Source organism: Haliotis rufescens, unplaced genomic scaffold, assembly GCF_023055435.1.
Source record: "Haliotis rufescens isolate VD_foot unplaced genomic scaffold, xgHalRufe1.0.p SCAF_6, whole genome shotgun sequence".
Taxonomy (NCBI): Eukaryota; Metazoa; Mollusca; class Gastropoda; order Lepetellida; family Haliotidae; genus Haliotis; species Haliotis rufescens.
In genome coordinates, this window is record NW_025964334.1 from 26,716,786 (window position 1) to 26,741,506 (window position 24,721).

The window sequence follows — 24,721 nt, forward strand, 5'->3', positions numbered from 1 at the left end:
ATCTATCTCATGTAACCCTCCAGTCACGATATCACATCTCCCCCAGTGACTACACCAGCCAAACAGTACATCTATCTCATGTGACCATCCAGTCCCGATATCACAACTCCCCCAGTGACTACACCAGCCAAACAGTACATCTATCTCATGTAACCCTCCAGTCCCGATATCACAACTCCCCCAGTGACTACACTAGCCAAACAGTACATCTATCTCATGTAACCCTTCAGTCCCGATATCACATCTCCCCCAGTGACTACACCAGCCAAACAGTACATCTATCTCATGTAACCCTCCTGTCCCGATATCACAACTCCCCCAGTGACTACACCAGCCAAACAGTACATCTATCTCATGTAACCCTCCAGTCCCGATATCACATCTCTCCTAGTGACTACACCAGCCAAACAGTACATCTATCTCATGTAACCCTCCAGTCCCGATATCACAACTCTCCCAGTGACTACACCAGCCATACAGTACATCTATCTCATGTAACCCTCCTGTCCCGATATCACATCTCCCCAAGTGACTACACCAGCCAAACAATACATCTATCTCATGTAACCCTCCAGTCCCGATATCACATCTCCCCCAGTGACTACACCAGCCAAACAGTACATTTATCTCATGTAACCCTCCAGTCCTGATATCACAACTCCCCCAGTGACTACACCAGCCGACCAGTGTATTTCTTGACTGTCCAATCTCCAGACCCTGCTCAGGGAAAGGTCAGCAACTACATTACCAAAAACACACACACAGATATTTCAGGGACATTGATTAAGAGCATTTTTTCACTGGTTGTTTCAATAAGGATCGTGGTTGCGTCCTGCTGTACGAGCTTCAGGCAATAACCACAAACTCCACAGCCACATAAACTGGTTTTACTCACAGTTCCAAGTACGTGAGAGTATGCATTCAGTGGTGAGAGGTGATGGTTGTAGAGGAAGTGCAATAGCTTGTTTAACACATGGAGGGGCAGTTAAAGGCGTCATCATGATGTCTTTAAAGGCTATGTCATGATGGGAAATCACAGGTCGCATCAAACAGCCTGACACTATAACTGCTGAGTTTGAAATAGTTAAATGAAAAATCGAAAACTGAACATACTATCATACACTGCAATTACCAACATCAAAAAAGAGTTTCGTAATAAACAATAAACAAAGATTAACATGTCATTATTGCTAGATCATAAATACTAATATCTTTGTAAAAAACAAAAATCAAAAACCATTTGAGCCTATTATAGCCCAAACAAGGCTCTCACATCATTTTTCAATAAACTTTAGTGTTTTTACATGGACTAGTATTGGCTGTGCTTACTGGACTGAACAGATTTTTACTGGACTTAAGCTTAAACAAACCCTTTCTATGTTGTCATTACTTGTTCAAAAGAACAATCAAACGTCTTTTCCCCCAAACAATCATTAACTTCAATTTCAATGACATCAGTATTTGCATGACTCTCCTACCCAGAGTTCCATGTAGCCATCCTAGTACGTCCTCTGCCACAGGCCAGCGATATGGTAGTATTTGTGAAATGTTTTTCATCTGTTTCATTTTTGACGAGTCTACACATTTAGATAAACATATCATAGAATGGTTAGCATTCATTGAGGAAATATCCTAAAACATGAAAAACTATTTCCATTTGCGTATTTATCCTTTGTTTACATTGGCTGTACAGGTGTACGTGCTGCTGTTGAAGCCCCAGTGAGACCTAGTGATACGGTCACTGTGATGTAGAGAGATATATTGGCATGCACCTCACTGTTGCTACTGTCTAAAGATATCTTCACAATTGTGCAAAACAATCTGTGAAGTGCACTCAAAGAATTTAATAAGGCTGTAGTGCACTAATTTCAGAATTAGCATGTATGTTCACAAACAAAAGAAAAGTCTGATCACATGATATGCAAACTAGCCTGTGGCAGTGGTATAATGCTAAGTCATCACTGCACTGGAGGGTGTATTTGCATGTCGACATTCCCCCATAAGAAAACCAAAATAGAAAGTCAATAGAGGAAGTCTGATTTTGTCTTCAAACCTGCAACAATCCCCTAAGTGTGACCTTATCAATTATTGACTTGGTGAAAGTGGCTGCATCTGCAACAGATGCAGGCCTCAACATGTTGCATCAATTCTATACTGACAATCTTCAGGATACTCTCTCCTGCAACAGATGTATTGACAAGTTTTACTGAAAAGATCTCGGCTATCTAAAATAATAGTGCCACAGCCTGGTAGCTCACCTGGAATATGTAGTCAACAATTATGTCCACAAAGAAAGCCATTTAACCGTTGATATCCAAATAAATTCTAAAAACTAACATTTAAATCTAATGATCTATAGCAAATATGTCATCATAAAGGTTTTACTCCTTCAGGCAACTTCAGAAGGGAAGAAGCCCTAGGTTTATATGATTTTGAGAGAATGTAAGACCATGGTCAAAACAAGCTCAATTATTTAAAACTTTAATGTGTTGACAAATAAACAAATAGCCAATTTCATGATATTTTGTTCAAAAATGGCTGAGTAATGACAAAAAAAAGAAAGGCTTTTTCAACATGGCCACCATGGCGACCATATTGAAAATCTGATTCAAACCTCTTGAACATATTGGGACGTCATTGATTGGAACAAGCAGGTGAAGTCTCAGCTTCATTGGTCAAGTGGTTTCTGAGGAGAAGAAGTTTACAAATGCTGTTGACGAGGCTGGGGCAAGCAGGGCATGACATTTAGCTCATTTGACATTCAGTCAGGTGAGCTAAAAATCAAACTATGAATCTTTTTAAATCTGACCCATAAAATAATTAAGGATAACATTTTGTCCGAATAAGTGCTATAACGTGATAAAATTTCATGTTTCTGAGAAGGCTGTCCATAAGGTCGTGTGTGAACAATTTATAGCACTTTACGAACGAACTAGTATTAACTACAATGGCAAGATCTGCAGTAACTACTTCCATTACCAAGTTTAATTAATGTCTGCAAGGTAAATACCTTCGACAGCTAGCTCACACTGATAATCTTAGAAGATTGTTTCATCCAGTATTGAGTTGACAACACACAGGATAGATAGTCCCATGATCATTCTGGGATCAATAAGAATAGGCAAGGCAACTGAGTTTTGCAAATTTGCAGCCATGCCTCATACAAAAGGTTGGGAAAATGTTTAAATGGCCAGTTCGTTGATGGTTCAGAAGATTTGTTAAAGACTAGAAAATATTACATTACATATAAATCAGTGTAGACAGTGTAGATAAAGAATTTAAGAAATCTTTAAAAGTTATCAGTCAGTGACTTACAGACTGCATCAGTGCAGGGGATGACGTTCAAACCCAGTGTGACAGAATCACCACCCGCAGATCAGTCAAAACTTAATATATATTTTCACAAATCTGCAAAAAATATACAGTACAGACTTGCCATCTATGGCGACATCTACCTAATGTTAAAAGCGGTGGTGGTTACGAAGTTCTGCTGATGTACCAACTATCACTGGATATAACAAGAGACACCAGACTGTGTTCTCCTTCCAGCAGGACCTTCAACCGGGTATCTGACACTCATCTTTCACACAACCTGGTGTCCATCTCACCACAGGTGAGTATAATCCCACAGTCTTGTGTTGGGATGTACATGATACCCCTGTGAAAATGTCAACAGATTACATGACAGCTGCTGCAGCAACATCCCTCCATCCATCTGTCTACGATGAGTAATAAATTGATTGGCTGTAAATCATTTATCTTTTACAACAATTCAATACTGAAAAGCTACAGATGTTGAACAGCTGTTGTCCAGGCAAGGCATCTTAGAAAATACTTTTTGCTGTAAATCCAAACCAACAGCATACCATAGTTAATCATACAATATTCAAGACAGTACTTCTCATATACCATATTTTATATAGCTGTGAAGTAGGTCAAGTTTAAATATTTAATCAAAATCACACATAATACTGAAATTATTTCAATAATATCCTGTATGAATGTGGAGGTAATCCAGCCATAAGAATAGATAAAGTCTTAGAAATTAAGGGGTAGATTCCTTGATACTTGATTTGTTTGCTGTAGTATTCGAGTCTTAGGGATAACTTAGGGTCAAGACAAGGACCCCTAGATTTTCTTTCTTATTTGGAACAATGACATTATCTAAACTGACTAACATTGATGATAACAAAGAAAAGGGTTCGTTTTTCTTCTTACCGACCGGTATATGAATTTGCCAATTTCACATAGGTATAAGGCCTGCTTCAAAACTTTATCTCAATAAAATAAAAATACTAAAAAGTGCTTTGTCATCTTAGATAATATAATCTTTCCTCTGAAACCATTGTGAAAACCAGTGTAATCATGCAGATAATTACACCACGAAGAACACTTCAAAATACTAAATAAAGCCTTAGAGCATATCAAGGTTATGGCTTCGTGTGGCTGTTCAACTGTTGTTATTGAGAGTAGGGTAAAATTCACGCTGCTTAAAGCAATATTCCAGCCATATCATGGCAGGGTGACAGCAGAAATGAATGGGCTTTGCATCAGTTGACTACTTTGTCAAATGTTTTTGTCTATGCTATTTATCTCAAAATTCACATGTATATGTGTTTTATCACAAATAACTCCCCATCAATCAGGAATGCAGCTGCCCTTGAACAAATCTGGATGATGACAATACTTCTTTTTAAAGGAAAAAGTCTGATGTTTTTAGGCTCTAAATTATATTTTACTGTAATAGCAGAGATGCCAACCCTAACTAAAGCCTTGGAGAGATCAGTGGGGGTAAAAAATGTAATTTCATGTGAAAAAGAGTAATGTTAATAGTACCATGCCATGATGCTGATTTTCGCTTCGTCATTTTTGTTAGGCCAAGACGTACATGAAGCATGGGAACACCTGCACTGATGCTAGTAATGTAGCCTCACGTGACAGCATCACTATTTTAAAAACAGGGCAACGGCATTCGACAACCTCATCAGTCCCGTACATAGGGGCCACATTTCAACAAACACATTGTATTTTGTACAACTTTGGTAATTAAAAATTACATTTACTTACGAAAGTATTTAATTCAAGCTGTTGTTTGGGGGGAAGCAAACCCTTCTCACCCTGGTATTTTAGTGATGCCACAAAAAAATGGCGCCGACATCATTTGCGGAATGTGTCCAGTATCCTGCATTCTTGCCAAAACATGTGGTCAAAGCACCACACATTCAAAAAATGTATCATGTGACAATACATTATTAACTGTATTGCAGAAAGACAATGACATGTTTCTAGTTCCGAAAAATATCAGTGTACATGCAATTAGTTCCCTGTAGAATGCTTCACATGACCGGGACAATAACAAGTTGATCTCCATGATATTTTATACATGTAAATAATTTGTGAGAAAAAAAAGTCCAAAATCTCAATATGGAGAGGACAAGCTCAATAGCATAAGTTTAGGCTCAAAAGCGTAATGGTAGGCATTTCTGCAATAGCTATATGCCACAAGAGCAAACCTCATGTTTTACACAGACAATAACTTGTTGCAAGGAAAACATTAGGTCACAGCAACTATGAGTTAAAACTATGACTTATGGAAAGAAACCATTTGTGCTAAATACAGCACAGATACCTAACTGACAAAGTGTATTGGGATCTAACTTCGATTATTGCACTTATAGCGATGTGCTACAGCGTGTGTGTTGTGTGTGGCTGCTTGTACTAGTACAGAAAAATGCTGGTTTTGTAGTGCTAGTCCACTTAGTAAGATACCATGTCAAAGTTCAATGGATACCCCACTCAGACACAGTATACTGACTCCAAGCCAACCAATCCTTGTTTTATAATGTTTTTACCTTGTTTTTTACCTTAATGCAAAGCGCCAGGCAGGGTAACAAGTACAATTGTTTAACATTGTTTGGTATGATGCAACTGGTGTCTTCGGCGTGATAAGCGAACGCTTTAACCACTAGGCCACCCCATCGCCCCCATAAAACCACAGAGGCAGTCCACTGAACATAGAGCTCATTCACAACTTTTAAGATAGGACAGAAGGAGACCGGAGAAATGCTTGTCTAGTCTGCTTACCTCCATGAACTGTGCGTTGACTCTAAAGTCAGGGGGAGGTTCATCATTGGCCAAAGCCTCCTTGCGTCTTGATTCAATTCCTTGAAAAAGATGATCAACAGCTCGGGGTATAATGCCTACTTCCGATTGGTCAGTGTTTACGTCAAATCCTGTTCCCATGGTGTATGTTTTACCAGATCCAGTCTGAAAAGGGAAACACGAAAACTTGTAAAGATAAAAATAATTAATATCTACATTGACCCTTGCAAACTTCAGAAAACATGTTAAATTTGGGTTTCATCTTATTAACAACATTGTGGGTCCAGATTCAGAAAACAAGGGACATCTGATCATGATGATATTAATAATTTTCAAACTTCATTTTCATCTTTTACAAATAAGACACAAAGCAATTTCATTAGAACAATATTTCACATACTTTCCACATATCCTGATGACGGTTTGATAAGACAGACATACAGATGGCCAACTGAAGCTTACTACCTTGTCTATATTACAATTACCCTGACTTATGTACGGCTGTGTATTGGCAAAACAGTGTATTGCAATAAATTGAGAAACAGCTATCTGTATTGCAATATAATGGGAGCTACAGCGTTTGATAGTGATTGACACAGATTGTACTTGCAGATCCTATTTTCTACATGCTAAAGTAATTATTACTCAGAATGGTCAGTCGCTGCCATTTTGTAGTCACAAATTACGCATTGGTAATGCAGTACATCAGTAACAAGTAATAGGTGAGGTGAGGTGAAATGGGGTTTAACGTCGCGTCCAAGATTATTGCACCTATACAGCAAGGTGCATGTATGTGTGTGTGTTTGTGTGGCTGCTTGTACTAGTCCGGACTGATGCCGATTTATAGTGCTAGCTCACTGAGATACCATGCCGCAGTTTAACATGAATACCCCACTCAGACACAGTATACTGACTCCGAGCCGACCAGTCCTTGTTTTAGCCCCTTAATGCTGAGCGCCAGGCAGGGTAACAACAAGTACCATCTTTTGGTATGACGCAGCCGGGGATCGAACCCCGGACCTTCCGCTCTCCGGGCAGACGCTCTACCACTAGACCACGGAGGCGGTGCCTAACAAGTAATACAATGAACTAAAAAAACAATACCTCAACAAGAGGTGATCATACTGAAAGAACATCAGATTTGTCATTATTTGCACAAAATAAATACTTAAATTGTAAGTAACCCTCATTCAACCTTCAACAGCCATTAAACAGTCACTAGTAATAATATCTAGTTATAAAGTTACTGGTTAGACCAAGATGATTTACCATTATATCCTCTTGTTTACACAATAGTTCAATAAAATATTAACAAACCAACATCACCTTGAGTTGTGAATTGGTAAAAATTGGTTTTATCCTTGGGTTTGAAGAAATAATCAATGGTATAGGACAATCATAAACATACAGAATTGTGTCTCTGTATCTTTACTGTAACCTTGTAAATGAAATAGAAAATTATGTTCAGTGTGTGTTTATACATGTTTTACTGGATGTTAATGCCCTCCCCCGAACCCCCCAAACGAGTTATGAACTAATCAAATTGTAGAAAAATTGATTACAGGATGTCTGATTGATTCTTGTTTGCCAACTAATGTGAATCAATCATAAATGAATTTGATTAATTGGATCAAGACAACATTCAACAACAATTTATCTTGTAGTATTGAATGAAGTCATAAACTTACTATTAAAGAAAGGCTCCAATGTTAGGATCAGGAACCTGACATACATTTGCAATTTTGAATGGTGGGCTAATATTGATTAATATCATATATGGTGACTGATGTTATAAACATTGTAATATAATACCCCTACAACAGTGCCTTATGTGAGTCTTGAGGTACCAAACTTTCTGCTGGATCTCTCAACTTTAAAAGTAAAACCTGGTGTTGGAACATATGCTTACCTACTTAACAATATAAAGTTTAAATTGCCAGTATAATATGATACCAGTAAGATGAGTAAGTGACGTTTTGGTTTGAGTGAGTATGTTTTTACGCTGCTTTTAGCAATATTCCAGCAATATCATGGCAGGGGGCCACCAGAAATGGACTTCACACATTGTACCCATGTGGGGAATCGAACCCTGGCCTTTGGCTAGACAATCGAATGCTTTAACCACTAGGCTACCCCACCACCCCACATTTTGTTTGCTATTCAAACTTGAAATATATTACTTATGTTACAACAAAAAAGCAAATACTTTTTTAAGTATTTAAGTTATTTCTTACATAATGATTGATATGTTGCACTTAATATAATATCAAAAAACTGTTGAAATATCTTGTGTTAAAGTTTCCAGAAGTTTTCCATGAAGGAAGATGGGTACCTTAGAGTGAGTGAGTGAGTGAGTTGAGTTTAATGCCGCTTTTAACATTATTCCAGTTATATCATGGCACGTCAGCTTTATTTTGGAGGAAAGCCTGAAGTGATGCAGGTCTCAGACGTTTACCACTTCGGTGAAACCCACGAGGGCGCGGGTATGGTGCTGACAAACCTTAAAACATAATCGGGGTGAACCGGGATTCGAACCCACAAGCATAGGTTTCTGGCATGCCCAAGGAACGCAACAAATCATGGCTCCTTAGACGACTGGACCACCCGTGTCCAAGGTACCTTAGACTGCAGCATGGACACAAAGCACTCCAACACTGGAGAGCTAGTTACTGGCATTACCATTATTTACAGTACACTCCCCAATATCAATAAGATATTTAGCAAACAAGATTTGTATACTGATACCCTACTATGCTACGACACTGTGTCAACAATACCATAAATGACCATCTCCATCACGTTTCAATGTATATATGTCATTTGTGCCATTGACAACACATGACCAACACGGCACTCAACCATGTAATGTGACCCATACAAGTCACGATACTGATAATCCACAACATACAAACACTACACATTATTACAAGCATAGGTTCATCTCATGGGGACACACAGCACAGAGCCACAACCTCTGCCACAATTACTGATGCTATCCAGTTTCAATAGATAAAAGGACAGGGCGCCAGGTCATATTTTGCAATCGGATCAGGAAAGAAAGGGAGAGGGACAGAACAGGGTATGCAAGTCTGCCAATCTAAATCAAGAGCCCCACCCACGATGAATCCAAGTAAATCCTGTGTAAATATTTTCAATGGACTAGTTGCGTGGTATGGAGCAAGGCGATACATAACAAAAAAGTTGGTCAGAATAGTCCTCCCTGCCTCAGGTATTAACTTGGCCTGAGGAAAACAGACTAGCAGCTAACACTTGCAACCACAGTTTGCCTTTGAAAAGAAGGAAGAATCTGTGTCAATAGTTTTGATGAAAAATATTTTAAGAATCTTTGCAAGTGCATGATTGGTTAGATTTATTTGTCTAGTGTCAGTAGACCGATCTCAACAAGATTGATGTGAGCGATTGAGTGAGAGTACTTTCAGAATGATGTTGCAAACCAAAATAATTTAATGACTGTATTTCTCAATGCATTTAAACAATCTAATACTTGATTGTTACAGTTATCAAATCAGGCACGATTCTTAGATCAAAATTTGTAATATTGTATTACCTTAACTTGTTACAATGCATTTATTGCAATATTCAATGACACCAATATCTGAGCTACATCAAAGGGCCTGCAAATGATTTTATAAGGACCAGACAAACTAGTTGACAGGAGAGCAATGATCGATGCAATCTCAGTCAAATGACCCCAAATCAGCAAAGGTATATAGCTGCAAAGGCATAGGCATACTGCAGCCATCTTGGTCAGCTCTTTCAACAAGCACAGAGTACTCAGGTGACCCATTTAACTCTGGACACCTCAAGCGCATAATCTAGCCTTCACTAAAACTTAGTCTCTGAAAATATACAAGTTTGATAGAAACTAACAAATTGAGAAGGAGCCCCAGTGAGATGGAGGATCAAAATCTTGACTTGCTTCATTTAGGGCAACAGTGCGGAAGGGTTCAAATTTTGAACTTCAAAATACACACAAAAAATGAATACAGTTCAGGTACCGTGAGAGAGACTAAATCTAGCCATGTGACTATGTGCTATTTTGACACTAGCTGTTCATTCACTCAAAATATTTACCAAAATGTAAATTCATATATCTAAGATTGGGGTGTCACGATAAATCGAAATATCGATATATTGCTATTGGTTACAAGCACTTAAAGTCAATAAATCGATTGTTAAATCAGTTTCCGATCAATAGTATCGATTTCAGTTAGGAATATTGATAGTTTCGATTGTATTTACCATATCAATAAAATACACGCAATGCTGTTCAAATTTGATTTTTCTTTGGATCATGAGTGGTAGTAAGTTACAAGTATGGTAATGTGGAATTTTCTTTTACTTAGAATATTATGGAAAAGAAAAAACAAATCAGTCATATCTCAAACTTTACTTTTGTATTTGTTGTTATGGTTATTACAATCAACTGAAAAATCCATCTAAAATGATACACTGAAAACTATTGATATTTATCGCAATAGTTGCTTGCAATATCGATAGTTATTGCAATATTTTCTTTCAACATCAATAGTTATCGCAATAGTGATTTCCAGACCAATAGTCAACCCTGATCTAAGATGTACAATGTATTTCAAATAACCATTTACATACAATGAAGCCAGGACATTCCATAACACCCTTGACCCAGCAAAATTTTGTCACCTTTGCTTAAAACCTACATGTACAAAAGGTTTGAACTGTTTCCTTCTGCCTAATGTATGCAATGGCACAACTCTCTTTCATGGGATCCCATAATCTTTATTTGTTCAATACAGTGCGTAACTGAAGCAAGACATGCGCCAACATTAACACACAATAGCGTCAAGCCCACTTAAATAAGGTCACAACACTATGGCAGTTTGATTGGTGGGTTGCATACTGGCTTTACAGTCCACATAATAGCAATAGCACTGAAAGTTGGAGCCAGTATATAGAAGTAATCAAAAACCTATATCCATACAAATGAAGAACAGGTCTGTTGGACCTGTATACAAAATGTCAGTGATCAAAGTGGTTCGATGATAACAAGTAGTCAGATTTTTATGGCTACATGTGCGTGTACGACTGCCAAGTGTGTAGAATGGCCCAGCCATGTGACTGAACGGTGAGGTGATGATGAGTTGACAGCTAAATGACAGTATTGGAATGTCTAGCATTCTCAGATAAGATCGAAGTTAAGACTCCCCTGCACAAATAACATATAATGATAGCCATGGCTGCTTTGTTGTACAGGGGCCCCTTCCACAAAGCAATCTTCAAGGGATAAGACCATCTTAACTATCTTAACATGAAACTTACGATAGTCATAGTCACCGGGTATGATCCCCTTGTGGAACCATCTCAGCCCTGAGGGCATTCTTACATCTATTAAATAGGAAAAAAATAAAACATTCCATGTTATCTTGCCTCATCTTGCATATTCTTCTGACAATGATGAGAAATATTGTGGTTGTAAAAATACATGGGGGCCTCTATTTTCTATTGTTTTGGGCTTCTTGTTGGTTTGATAGGTAAGACTGAAAATCTTTTATCTGCATTAGCAGTAAACACAGAAACCATTTCATTTTAAGGAAGGGAATATATGGATGTCAACTTCTTTATGATGAGGAACACAACGTTTTGGAGTATATGCTTACTCCTTTAACCAGGTCGTACACTTTGTTTCAATAGAAGAAAAAAAGATCTGCCACTCGTGAATTTAGGAAACAAAAGCAAGCAATATACAGCATTAAACACAGGGGAAATCTTTTCTGTATCAAAACACAAAATAGCTTATGTTAACTTTTCCAAAAAAACACACTTTTTATCAAGGTCTCAAGGATTCAATCTTCAGATTGTGTGAACACATATTTAGGTACCTCTTCAAGACAAATTTAGAACTACCGTATGTATTGTTAAGACACTGATATTTTTCATCTGCAGCTGTGCATCCCCAAAAATACTTTATCATAGCATTATTACATAACTAATGTGCAACACTGGTCTCACTGCATTACATATTGTCCTCACCTTACCTATACCTATATAATATAAATACTGTATTTCTTCTATTAGATGCCGGGCCTCTAATAGAAGCCGGGTCAATTGTTCAGTGCAAAAAATAGAAGCCGGGCCTCTAATTGACGCCGGGTCAAAGGCTTGTCCGAAACAAATAGAAGCCCGGGCGTCTAATAGAGGAAATACGGTACACACTGAACCTACTACATATTTCAAATATTAGTGGCGACTGATCTTTAACATCCCTAGTTCATTGTTAATGCAGTGACAAAGTTCAAGACAAACATGTTTTTAAATGACTACGTGTATAACCAAATCATTCAAAAGAGGCTCAACTTCCCAACATTAATAAGTCATTCATAGTAATAAAATATGGGAGGCATAATTTTAGCATTAACAAACAAAGACTTATTCATAAGAGAAAATATGCACTGATTCAACCAGAAACATCAACCCAAAAATATTCACTAAACAGTAAACCCTCCAAATGTCAATCAAAATATTAATGGATGACATTTTCCATCTTCTCCCAACATGATAGACACAATATTCTCCCAACATATTTCCGCTTCAAAATATAATTTTAAATAGATATAGAGCCTGACCCACAATGTACTTCTAACGCTTTTATTCAACATCCACCAAATCTCCTCCCCTAGAGAGCAATAACTCAGGCATATATGTATGCGACTCTGTGGAGGAACTTGCCAAACAGAAGCCATTCTCCTGGGCAACAAAAGCATGGGTCTGCAATTTTCAGCCTCATTGTATAACCATTACTGTCCTGAATCAATACATTGTGGCCACACTGCTTCTCGCTACAGGAAGCTTGCCTTCTTATTACCATTACAATATATCCATAGATGCTCACAAGAAAACAGCTGTGTCATACACATGCATGTTTCCGACAAAATGCAGGATATTTGACCTCATATTTCCTTCAGCTGATACTACTGTTGTTAATTTGTTTAGAAAAAACAATAACTGCCGTTTTGATGTTGACTGCTGAAAGTTGGTCTGCAGTCCATAAGATGAATGCTGACCTATTTATGGTCCTATTCCTGAATATATATATATATCTTTTTTGAGAGGGAAATGTCTGTTGAGTTGTTCTCCATAGATGTTTGTTTGTTTGTTGTTTAACGCCAAACTCAGTATTGTTTCAGCTTTATGACGGCGGTCTGTTTATACATGTAATCGAATCTGGGCCAGACAATCCAGTGATTGACCTCATAAGCATCGATCAACGCAATCGGGATACGATGACATGCATCAACCGAATCAGCGAGCCTGACCACCTGATCCCGATTGTTGACTCTTATGACAAGCACAGTTGTCATTTACGGTAAGCAATGGGTTGCTGAAGACCTATTCTACCCTGGATCTTCTCGGGTCTCCCCATATATGAAGTTGGGCAATGCAGACAAATGCAATTGCTGAACAATCGCATTCAAAATTTGAAGAGATATGGCAATTGGTATTGAGAGAAAAGGTTCGGATAATCAACGTGGAAATTGTAAGAATATCTGCGAGATACCAAACGTAACCCCCCTGTTCATTAATAACATGTAAAAAAGGACTTCTCCGACCTTACTTAGGTTGGATTGTATTCAGGGATATCATTATTTAAATATAGGTTGATAGTTTTAAAGCTTGTTCATTTTATTAACATCCTGTAAGAGGCTGTACAAAAAGTTGATATCTCTTATATAAGAAAAAAACGACTCGTGCACCCCTTATGGTTTATTCTCCCTGCAGTGTTTTATTGTACGATTAACAACATCCACTCGTCGTTTATTTCTTAAATATCTTCTTCTCAAAAGACATTAAAGAGCATGACATGACAGTTTAACTATTCATGTGAAAGAAATCTGGCTTTCTTTTACTTGCTTTGAGTAGTACATTTATATACGCATCACATTTCATGCAGGTCAGTGACAGTGACAATCAAACAGGACATGTTGGATGGTTGTAATTTTATGTATCCTAGCAACAAGAATGACAAGGGCGGAATCCATTTCCTTGTGGATCACTTACATCTCACTAACTGACATTTATTTCCTGTTATATCTTTGTCGTACATACCTGTCCATAAGCGAACACTGTGGCATTGTAGCCATCAAAGCATCTGAAAAAAACAAAAAAAACCTTTACAGACATTACAGACATATTTATGATTACCTGGGTAAATTACACAGTCCTGACACGGGAAACTGTCACAAGGAGTATAAAGTCTCCTGCAACATATAGTGATCCATACTGCAATGGAAGACACAATAACGGCGATTCACAAAATTAAACAGGCTTTCTGCATTATAAGGAGCATGCTCAAGTCAAATACTGACCAAATTTCCAATCATATTGCGAAAATCATAGACTAATAATATGTGTGCAGGTAAATGGACAGTATTTCTCAGGGAATCAATAAGAAATTAAGCCAAACTGATTTGAATATGCAAACACCAAAAGCTTCCTTCATGATTATTCTATCAACAGTAAACAAGTTTTTGTAAGAAATCCAAAATGGTTGGATATTGAACCTGCTATGACCATTTTGATATTAAAATTTATATGACTCTTTTGTTAATGAACAATTCATCTGAACATGTACTTTCCAATGTAAATGTGATTCACATACATTATGTTATCAATGTAATTTCCATGTCACCAGACTATCTTCAATATGTCCAACAATTATCATTTTATTATTATTTGACTTCTTATATGGGTCATTCTCAAAAAATGTCAGAATTTCAACTAAGCAAAAACATCAAAATTGTCTTTTGTAAAATTCCTTTTTTATAGACTCAGTACACAAAGTAACTTCTGAATAATAATGTTAAGCAAAATGACACCTTAATAATCAATGATGTCCTAATTATGATAATTAATTAACACTGAATAGGAAAAATATGTCTGTCCTGTTACCATGTTAACAATTATATTTTCTGTAACAATATTTTTCAAAGTTCAACACAAATCATGTCAGTTCTTGTTTTTAAATGTATTGTTTAATATTTCAATGAGTACAATTAAAAAGAGATTGGATACATTATTTTATGGACAGATTTGTCCAGCATTTGAGTCAAATGAAAACATTTGAATTCATTCAAATCCAATATGACAAACATACCCTGATTATTGCATCATATATTTGACACATATGCTTCATTAGATGATATATGTTTGAATTCAAATATGTTCTTCTGAAAAATAAAAATAAATAATCAGTATATTTCTATTTTAAGTGCTGGTAACAGGACAGACAACGTAGTAACAGGACGGACAATTGAAAGTAACAGGACGGACAATCGGCTTTGATTGCAGATAACTATAATGTTCAGGAGTTTCAAGATTTTGAAATATCTGACAAATACGAAAAAAGTATGTGCAATTGATTACACCTGAACATATAAGGTGTAATTAACTGAATATTCTTGTATGTAATCTGAACTATAGAAAACGGTCGGTAACAGGACGGACAATTGAAAGTAACAGGACGGACAAACTTATGTTTGCAGTCAACTATCCTGTTCAGAAGTTCAAAGTTTTGAACTCTGACAAATAAGAAAATGTTTTGCTTAATTAACAGTATCTGATCATATGGATGTTATTAACTGAATGTTCTTCTATGTAATGTGAATGTAGGATACTGGTAGGTAACAGCACAGACGGAAGTAACGCCAAAGACAATAACTTTTGCATTTTGGGTTAATCCCTAGAATTACAAAGAATTTAAATTGATTTAAACTTACACTAAATAGTCATGTGACAGTTTTTGTCATGAAGCAACAACACAATAACCAACTTTATCCATGTCAAACATCAACATAATCTGGAGAAAAAAAACTTGTCAGAAGATTTCCTGTTGAAGCTGTATTCTTTTGCAATTGTATTCACAAATACTCAAATAAACGGTCTGAAAAGGTGAATTATAGTTTACTTAAAGGTAAAATTCATTTGTATCTATGTTTATTTGATTAGTGCCAGAATTAAATGGTGCCTTTCATTCACCCAGAAACCACAGGTTGTTTATTGTTTCTGTTTTATCATATCTGTAATAGCTTCCCAGTAAATGTTTTCAACACTGAAGTGGGAAGCAGTGCCTTCAATCTTCTTTCGTTCAGGAATGATGGTAATAATGTCCTCGTGCTTGTACCAGCATTTGTCCAGCAGGAGTCTTGGCCAAAAGAATCATTTTTGATCTCATTTTTTGCCAGGCTTGTGCATGCATTCGACATATATATCATAGGTAGAAACATCTATGTATCCAGGATATGGAAAACCATCATATAACACAACCACACATTTTCCAAGACACTCTTCTGTATCATCTGGAACGGATAGTAAAATGTCACTCTCACTTTTCTCAACCTCACCCTTCTCCACCACACCACCTGTCCTCTCCACCTTTTTCTCAACCTCACCCTTCTTCACCACACCACCTGTCCTCTCCACCTTTTTCTCAACCTCACCCTTCTCCACCACACCACCTGTCCTCTCCACCTTTTTCTCAACCTCACCCTTCTCCACCACACCACCTGTCCTCTCCACCTTTTTCTCAACCTCACCCTTCTCCACCACACCACCTGTCCTCTCCACCTTTTTCTCAACCTCACCCTTCTCCACCACACCACCTGTCCTCTCCACCTTTTTCTCAACCTCACCCTTCTCCAACACACCATCTGTCCTCTCCACACTTTTCACAACCTCACCCTTTTCCACCACACCACCTGTCTTCTCCACCCTTCTGTTGTTTTTTCATCAGATAACTATCTTCAACAAAGTAGTCTATTTTTTTATGTATATATGTTTTCTTCTAAACTGTGATAAATTTGAAAACATATCTCTTAATGTTTCATAAAATTAGAATATTTAGTGATTGGATAAGAAACGTTAGATAAAGATGACCAAATGTCTGTGCTGTTACTTTTAAGTCTTAACCAATTTTTTTTATTTAGCTTGGAAGATTTGTTCAGCCATAGCCTCTTGAATGCCTGTGTTATTACAAAAGAATTATTTGTGTTAATATGGTAATTATATTATTGATTGGTTATACTAGGAAAGACAGTTTAAGGTGATGATAAGTCTGTGCTGTTACCACGGAATGTCTGTGCTGTTACTTTTTCATCAGATAACTATCTTCAACAAAGTAGTCTATTTTTTATGTATATGTTTTCTTCTAAACTGTGATAAATTTGAAAACATATGTCTTAATGTTTCATAAAATTTAAATATTGAGTGATTGGACAAGAATAGTTAGATAAAGCTGACCAAATGTCTGTGCTGTTACCAATATTTGTCTCTGCTGTTACTTTTAAGTCTTGAGCAACTTGTTTTTATTCAGCTTGGAAGATTTGTACAACCATAGCCTCTTGAATGTCTGTGTTATTTCAAAAGGAATTATTTGAGTTATTATGGTAATTATATTATTGATTGGTTAAACAAGGAAAGACAGTTTAAGATGATGATAAGTCTGTGCTGTTACCACGGAATGTCTGTCCTGTTTACATGTTTGAAGGTAACAGCACAGACAGTAACAGCATAGACAAATTGACATTAATAACAGTTTTTTTTAATGAGACCTCCCTTGAAATGTTGAGACCACATGGCATTGTGAACAGTTCATATTTTCTAATATTCTGAAAAAATGGTTTTAGAAAAAAATATTTGTTTTGGCAAAAATGAGCAGTAACAGCACAGACATAAGAAAAGAGTATTCATGATAGCACTAAACTTCCCTGTCAAGCAGAATTATCCAAAGTCTTCTCTCACTTGAAGGACACTGCTGCCATGATAGTACAGGAAGTAAGCTGTATTTCTGTTATTTTGAATTATGGGAATCTTGAAGGATTATTTATTTTTCAGTTTTGATCCATCCTGGTAACAGGACAGACACTTTTTTATGTACAAGTGTTTCTTACCAAAAACCAATATAAATAAAAGAGTGTATCTTCAAAAGATAAGTTTATATCATGAGTTAGAAAGGTAATGTACAATATATAAACATTATTTACATAATATTTTTTATTTTTAGCCACATTAAACAATGTTGATGTGCAAACATAGGGTTACGGACACACCCTTCAGCTCAATTTAACCGCAATTAAGCAGTTTTAATTAAAATAAAATACCTAATAAGAAATACTGAAACTTAACTTTCAGACACCATGGTATGTTCTACGAAAAACACTTGTGTTTAAACATATCTAAAATAAATATTTTAATTGTTATTCAACTCGGACTAAAAAACTCACTTTTTTTGAGAATGACCCATATACAGGATATATGAACATACACATGTTCACTTTGAACGCCTGATATTTCAATCATTTAATTACTGTAGGATCAAAACAAAGACATTCCAGGTCTTCAAATGGCAGTGGAAGACACACCTATACACAAGGAAGCTGGACCTGGTTGTGGTCAACCATAGACAAACACAGCACACAAGAGCCTCTTTGTATCTGTAGTACACAGTGGTCAGCAGATGACCCAAGACGTATAGATTACCTGATGTCTGGTCAGTGACCTGTTACCTGACCCTAGACATCCCTATCAAAAGCTCCTTCACTAAGGTATCTGTAACTGGATATGGTCGATCATTTACTGTACATGATAGCAGAACGCTGACCCAGGGTCAGGCTGGTTCAAGTGGACAATGTATGTTGAAGTGGTCAACACAGAGGCTCAGACAGGTGACCACGGGCAAAACACAAGGCCTGTATGTTAACCACTGTCTGTAGTTGTATGTGATGACATAGGACACTACCCATGCTGTCAGGGAAGCAAGTCTGAAATAATTATGATCTCGATTCTGTCAGGTAACACCTGTAATGTCACAGGTGGGTCACCTTAATGGTGAGATGTGTGGGCGTGCCCACTGTTAAAGATCACACTACATCCTGAGATGAAAATATTAATAAGCAAAATGTTTGGAAATTGGTGGTTAAAATATGTACCAAAAATCTTGTGCTGATCTTAGAGACAATTCATATCATAGGAATTTATTGGATTCAAACAGGATTAAGAAGGGAGTGCTATTGCAAACACCTGGTATCATCACTAATTGATCGTGGTTCACAAACACATGATCATGATATTATCGGAATCGTACAAACGACTCTGCTTTCAGCAGAAGTTTCTCATGAATATGGAACGATTTTTGTTTCCTGCATTATATTTTAGTAACTCAAGCTTGCACAAGTGTTACAACTTAAGTTGTGCAAATCTCCTTGTCTCATTTGTTACCAATATCCACAGGTGTATATCAATCTGTAGTGTAGGGTCAGTGCTGACAATAACAAGGTTGACACTCTAAAGCCAAATCAAGATAATAGGTCACACATTGCTACTTCTTGGTTCCAAGGTCTCACAAAACCACTGACCCGAGAAACTTTAATAACAAGGGTTCCAGCACATGACCACTCAACCTTGCCTTATCTACAAAAAGATACACACGCCCTGGCCAGTTTTGTTAAATAACCGGTGTACATGGGGCTTGAATTGATGTGATTCACATCATCCAAACTCACCCGAGTGACTGCAGACAACAACATGGTCAATTTCATGGTCAGCTAGATAATGAAAATAATAGATCTCATGCTTACTGGCTCACCCTAATTTGACAAACTTCAACAAAGACTATAAAGCAAACCTTGACGAAACCAGGTATTTGGGAGACAGGGCAAATTACACTGATTCTGTTTTGTATTCATACATTATTGAAGAAATACCCATTCAATTATGGCTATGTTTAAGTACATAATAACAGCTACACTAACTTTCAACTGTACACAATAATGCATGTAAACCTTTCTCAGAGATCCAGATAAGCTGCGTATCTGCGTAAAATATGCATCAGAAATGCAGAAATACGCAGTAAAATAATATCCAAGCGTATCAAATACGCAACGAACATTACAGATACGCTACAAAAATAAAACTTGTGCGTATATTCAAAATATTGTGAAGTAACCCTGCGTTTTCGATTGGCAAATCAGCAACTTATTTTGAAATTATAAACGGGCATTCCGTCAACCTTGCCAAACTCCACGATGACAGTTACATCATGATCATTTGCCATCACACTTTCTTGTGGAAGTATCGTGGTATTTATGAGTCCTATAAAGCTCTCGAACCCACACAACACCACTTTGCAGGGACCAGATGAATAGTGTTTTTAAATATTTAACTTAATATCCACATGTGTAAAAACTAGTGGGTAACAGAAATTTGAATACCCAGATAGAATAGCTGATACGCAGTGATTTTAAAATGCATGGGTAAAATACCCACAACACCAAAAGCTTATCTGGAGCTCTGCTTTCTTGCCACAGATACTGACATTGCAAAGTATTCTAAACATTTAAGAAGTCCATAGTATGTATTGAGAGGTAAGGAGAGGAAGAATGTTACAGAAGAAACATTTCTCAAAGATTTTATGGATTGTAGACCATGACGAAAGAGAGGTCATGATCATCCCATTCACACAAAAATTTCAGAAATAAAAAAATATTGTCATCAATACTAGTTCAACTGGTATTTTATTACACAAGTTGTATCTTGTATTACAAATACCGTAACAAAATCCAGTTCAAAACATCTCTTGAAAGTACTGAAAGCATCTGGTAACAACAGTAAAAATCTCCAAAGTTTTGACGTTTTTCCAATTTCTTTTAGAAGATAATGTACGAGACATAAGATAAGGTTGCATCCTCCTATAGTACGATAGTGTAACAAATTAAAGACGCTATCAAACAATATGAACCTCCTTGGGTGGTCTTGTTAACCGATCCTGGGATAGAGATGGGATAGAGATGTCACACATCCACAACAAAGCAATTAACTGCCATCAGACTGGTGATAAACAATCTCAGTACATACGCAGGGAACAACACAGGCATTTCCAGGAAACAACAGAACTAAAGATACTATGGGCATGATAGTTGAGTGACTCACCGAAGAGCACAAGACAATGGGGAATTGTAACTCAGTTTCCTAGACTTTTCTTTAAAAAATATTGTACTTCTTCTTTATCATATGGTTATGTTAAAATGCATCTTTATCAACTGTGGATTTGATGAGAACAAAAATAACTACATGGTATACAAGATTATCTCCATTTCTGATCTCTATGATTTTCCTGGTGGTTGTATTATTCTGAAACCAGTCACATCTTTTACACAGCAACTAGGTTTCAGACCGATAGATTTTCAAAACAACTTGATGCTCTGAATCATGATTAAGTGTAAAGAGTTTAAAATCATTCTTAGGCACATGAATCTTCCAACAACAGAAATTTCAGGCATAGTCTGAACGAAACCCTCGACTTCAAGGGCTCCAAAAAAAGAGATCTTTTTCAGGCAGCCAACAGGACCAATGCCAAAACAAGTCATTGGTCCAACAGAAGTCTTGATAAAAAATTGCAAAACTACAGCTTCTTATTTGCTAATTTCAACACATTTGTACTGCATATAACCCTTATTACATTTTCCACTTATCAGTCCGACCATATTTTGAAAATTACTGGTGCTGATTTAACGTCTACTGTAACTTGCCGAGTGGCCTAGCATATTTGTCAATCACTGGACTTCTCAAGTCATTAAATGACAAATTTCACTGTTTTATTGAGTGCTGGAATAGGAAGGCTTAGGAACTCTTGTTGAAGTAAAAAAAGAAGATTCCTACCCATCAATGAGGTGCCTGACACAGGTGTCGTAGATGGTCTCCTGCACCGTGCCCATGTCGTACACATGGTCGAAGGTGAAGGACTTGTCCTTCCCCAGCAGTACCTGTGGCTCGTTACTGGGCACGGTGGTGCACACCTGGCAGATGTCGATCCGCTCCTTGGCATTCTGGGGCCGAACTCTGCAAGACAAGGGAATACATGTTACACAAATCTACGAAATAAGTTCAAATCACTATTTTTTCTATTCGAATAGAAATATAGTATATCGCTGTATATATTCAAATGATACAACTAAAATTGCTTGCTGTACCCATCTCACATTTTTGATAGAGCTGCCTTTGCATTTGTGTTAGTATCTGCGCTGAAATGCAACAAGGTAAATAAGAAGTTATCATCAAGAGAAATTGTTTGTAAAGTCACTGGAATGGCACTGGAATGTATGTATTTCCCTCTGTCATAGCTGCATTGTCTGATAACAGTCGTTGAAAACAAATACTCACATTCAAACACGATCCAATGATAAAAAACCAAATCATTAATACCATTATCTGAGTGCTCTTAAATGGTTACCGACCTTCTGCATATTGCAGGCTTAACAATTGAAATGTTCTGATGTTTCTTTTTTGTCTCCTTACAACAGTATTTATATGAACATATATTATCTAAAAGAACATCCTATTCACATGAGCTTCAACTCCTTTGACAAGTAAAGGTAGCGTCAATTTTAAGATGTTTGATCAGTGCCTGCAGATGACATGGTCTTGATGACACACATGGAAACTCAAAAGCTCATATTGTTCTCACTTCCATTTTTCGCCTATCAACTCAATGAACATGAGGAAATGAAAAAGTGAAATATCTTCTATTCAACGTTTGGCATTTTCAAACAGATAAATGTTCAGACTGATGCTTTCATAGAGATCAAAGTGAAAAGCAATCGCAAACTTTGTTGAAAAAGTAGCAAACAAATGCAAGGTTATTTAACATGGTTCAGAGAATGATATATTGTGTTACCTGTAAAATATGGTAGCAAACTGACACTTGACAATCAATTGCACTTGCTGCCAGGCCAACTGAGTAACTGATATACAGCATTCTGGCATAGACAATTATAACCAAGAGTGTGTGCATGTTTGTTGTATAATGCCACACTTAGCAATATTCCAGCAATATGATGACAGCCTGTAAATAATCAAGTCTGGACCAGACAATCCAGCGATCAATATTCTGAACAACGATCCACACCGTTGGGCAAGTTGCCCTGCCATCAACAAGTCACCAAGTCTGACCACCCAATCCATTAAGTCGCCTCCTACAGCCATTGCTAAGGACCTATTCGAACTTACGAATCATCCTGGGTTACTACAAGAGAAACTGATATTTCTCACAAGTAACATGGTTTTGTAACACAGGTAATCAAATGACAAATGAGAAAAAAGAAAAGGACAATCATTTTTTTTTCTGAAAACAGTTTTGTTGCACCACCACTCCTTTGGAAATGTAAAATGGAGTGAGAAAACAGACCAAGCACATATCTTCATGATTCCAAACAGACAAACCAATTAACAACTCAAATGTCAATTTATTCTTCTACATTATGCTGTGAAGGTCACGGACCCATGGCACACCCCAACTGATGAAGCTGATGTAAACTGTTAGAATAACAAAATGTCAAGCGTCGATATACAACCTAGCCTGTATGGCCCTGAAGATGGCCAGAGGGTCTTATCAGAATCTATCAGTTTACTATCAGTTTACCATCAGCACCATCAACTAACAAAATGGTAACTCCCAAAATGATCACACATAACACCTGAAGCAATGTATTAACATGTTAACAGAGGTTTTGACTGCAAGAGCTACTTACTGCAGCCATGTTCTCTAGACAAGAAGGTCTGTTTGTTTGTTGTATAGTGCCACACTCAGCCTATAATGATATCATTAACAGCGGCCAGAAAATAATCAAGTCTGGACTAGAGAATCCAGTGATTGATATTATGAGGGCTACCATTACACGCCATTAACAAAGTTACTGAGTGACCACTCGATCTTGGTTTTAGCTGCTTCCTGCGACCAGCATTTATATGGGTTTTTTTATATAGTTTTTTGGGTGACCTTTCATATTTATGTACATTTTAACAATTTCTTATCTGAATAAAGTCTGAAAGTTGTCTCATTCCACTATAGTCTTATTCATCTTTAATAATGTTAATTAAATCTTACATAGTGATATTCTAATTCCATGTTCCATAACCAATCTCAGTGATGGCATTTTACATGCAATTTCAATGTCAAAACAACCACTTATCAGGGATTTACCAGGGTCTATCTCAATCTCAAGTCAAAGGAACGCCTGGTATGCAGTACATTTTGTGGGTCACAGACTGGTAACTTGAAGCACACTTTGCTTGATTTCCTAAAATGCTATTGAAGTCATATCAGTGCACATGCTCAGAAGCCAGTTATGGGGATTTCAACGTTAGATTGAAGAAAATCAGACACCCTGAACATTGAGTGTCTTTCTATCCAGAACGGAATTGTCAGTTATATGTAACACGCAGTCTACAAGTTTTATAAAATTAATGATTCAAGCAATTTTGATTAGAATCTCACAGGACTCGCAATTTAATATTTTTCCATCCATTCTCAACTTGAATGCATATAGGATAAAACATTTTGCATTTGGTAAAATCCTGAACCTTCATTTTCAAGACCAGGTGGCATGAAACACCATCAGGACTACAACATTTCCAAAGCTGAAGTCTTGACACACAGCAATGTACAAACACCTGCAGTGTTAAATTCTTTTTAAATACAACATACAACATCTTAACATGTCTGAGTACACCTGTATATAACCTTGATTATTTGCATAAGACTCAGCAAAAGTATATAAACCAGGAATCTGAT

At 36.9% G+C, this 24,721-nt stretch overlaps 1 protein-coding gene across 5 annotated transcripts in view; it reads right to left on the reverse strand.

The window, feature by feature from the left end:
- Nucleotides 1-24,721, reverse strand: part of LOC124118794 (kinesin-like protein KIF21A) — a 125,642-nt gene that overhangs the window by 82,215 nt on the left and 18,706 nt on the right. For all 5 annotated transcript variants that reach the window (XM_046481080.2, XM_046481078.2, XM_046481079.2 and 2 more), the window contains exons 2-4: nt 21,811-21,990; nt 14,206-14,248; nt 6,085-6,267 (exon numbers count right to left, since the gene is read on the reverse strand). In XM_046481080.2, the coding sequence (XP_046337036.2) occupies nt 6,085-6,267; nt 14,206-14,248; nt 21,811-21,990 (406 nt within the window). The remainder of the gene's footprint in view (nt 1-6,084; nt 6,268-14,205; nt 14,249-21,810; nt 21,991-24,721) is intronic.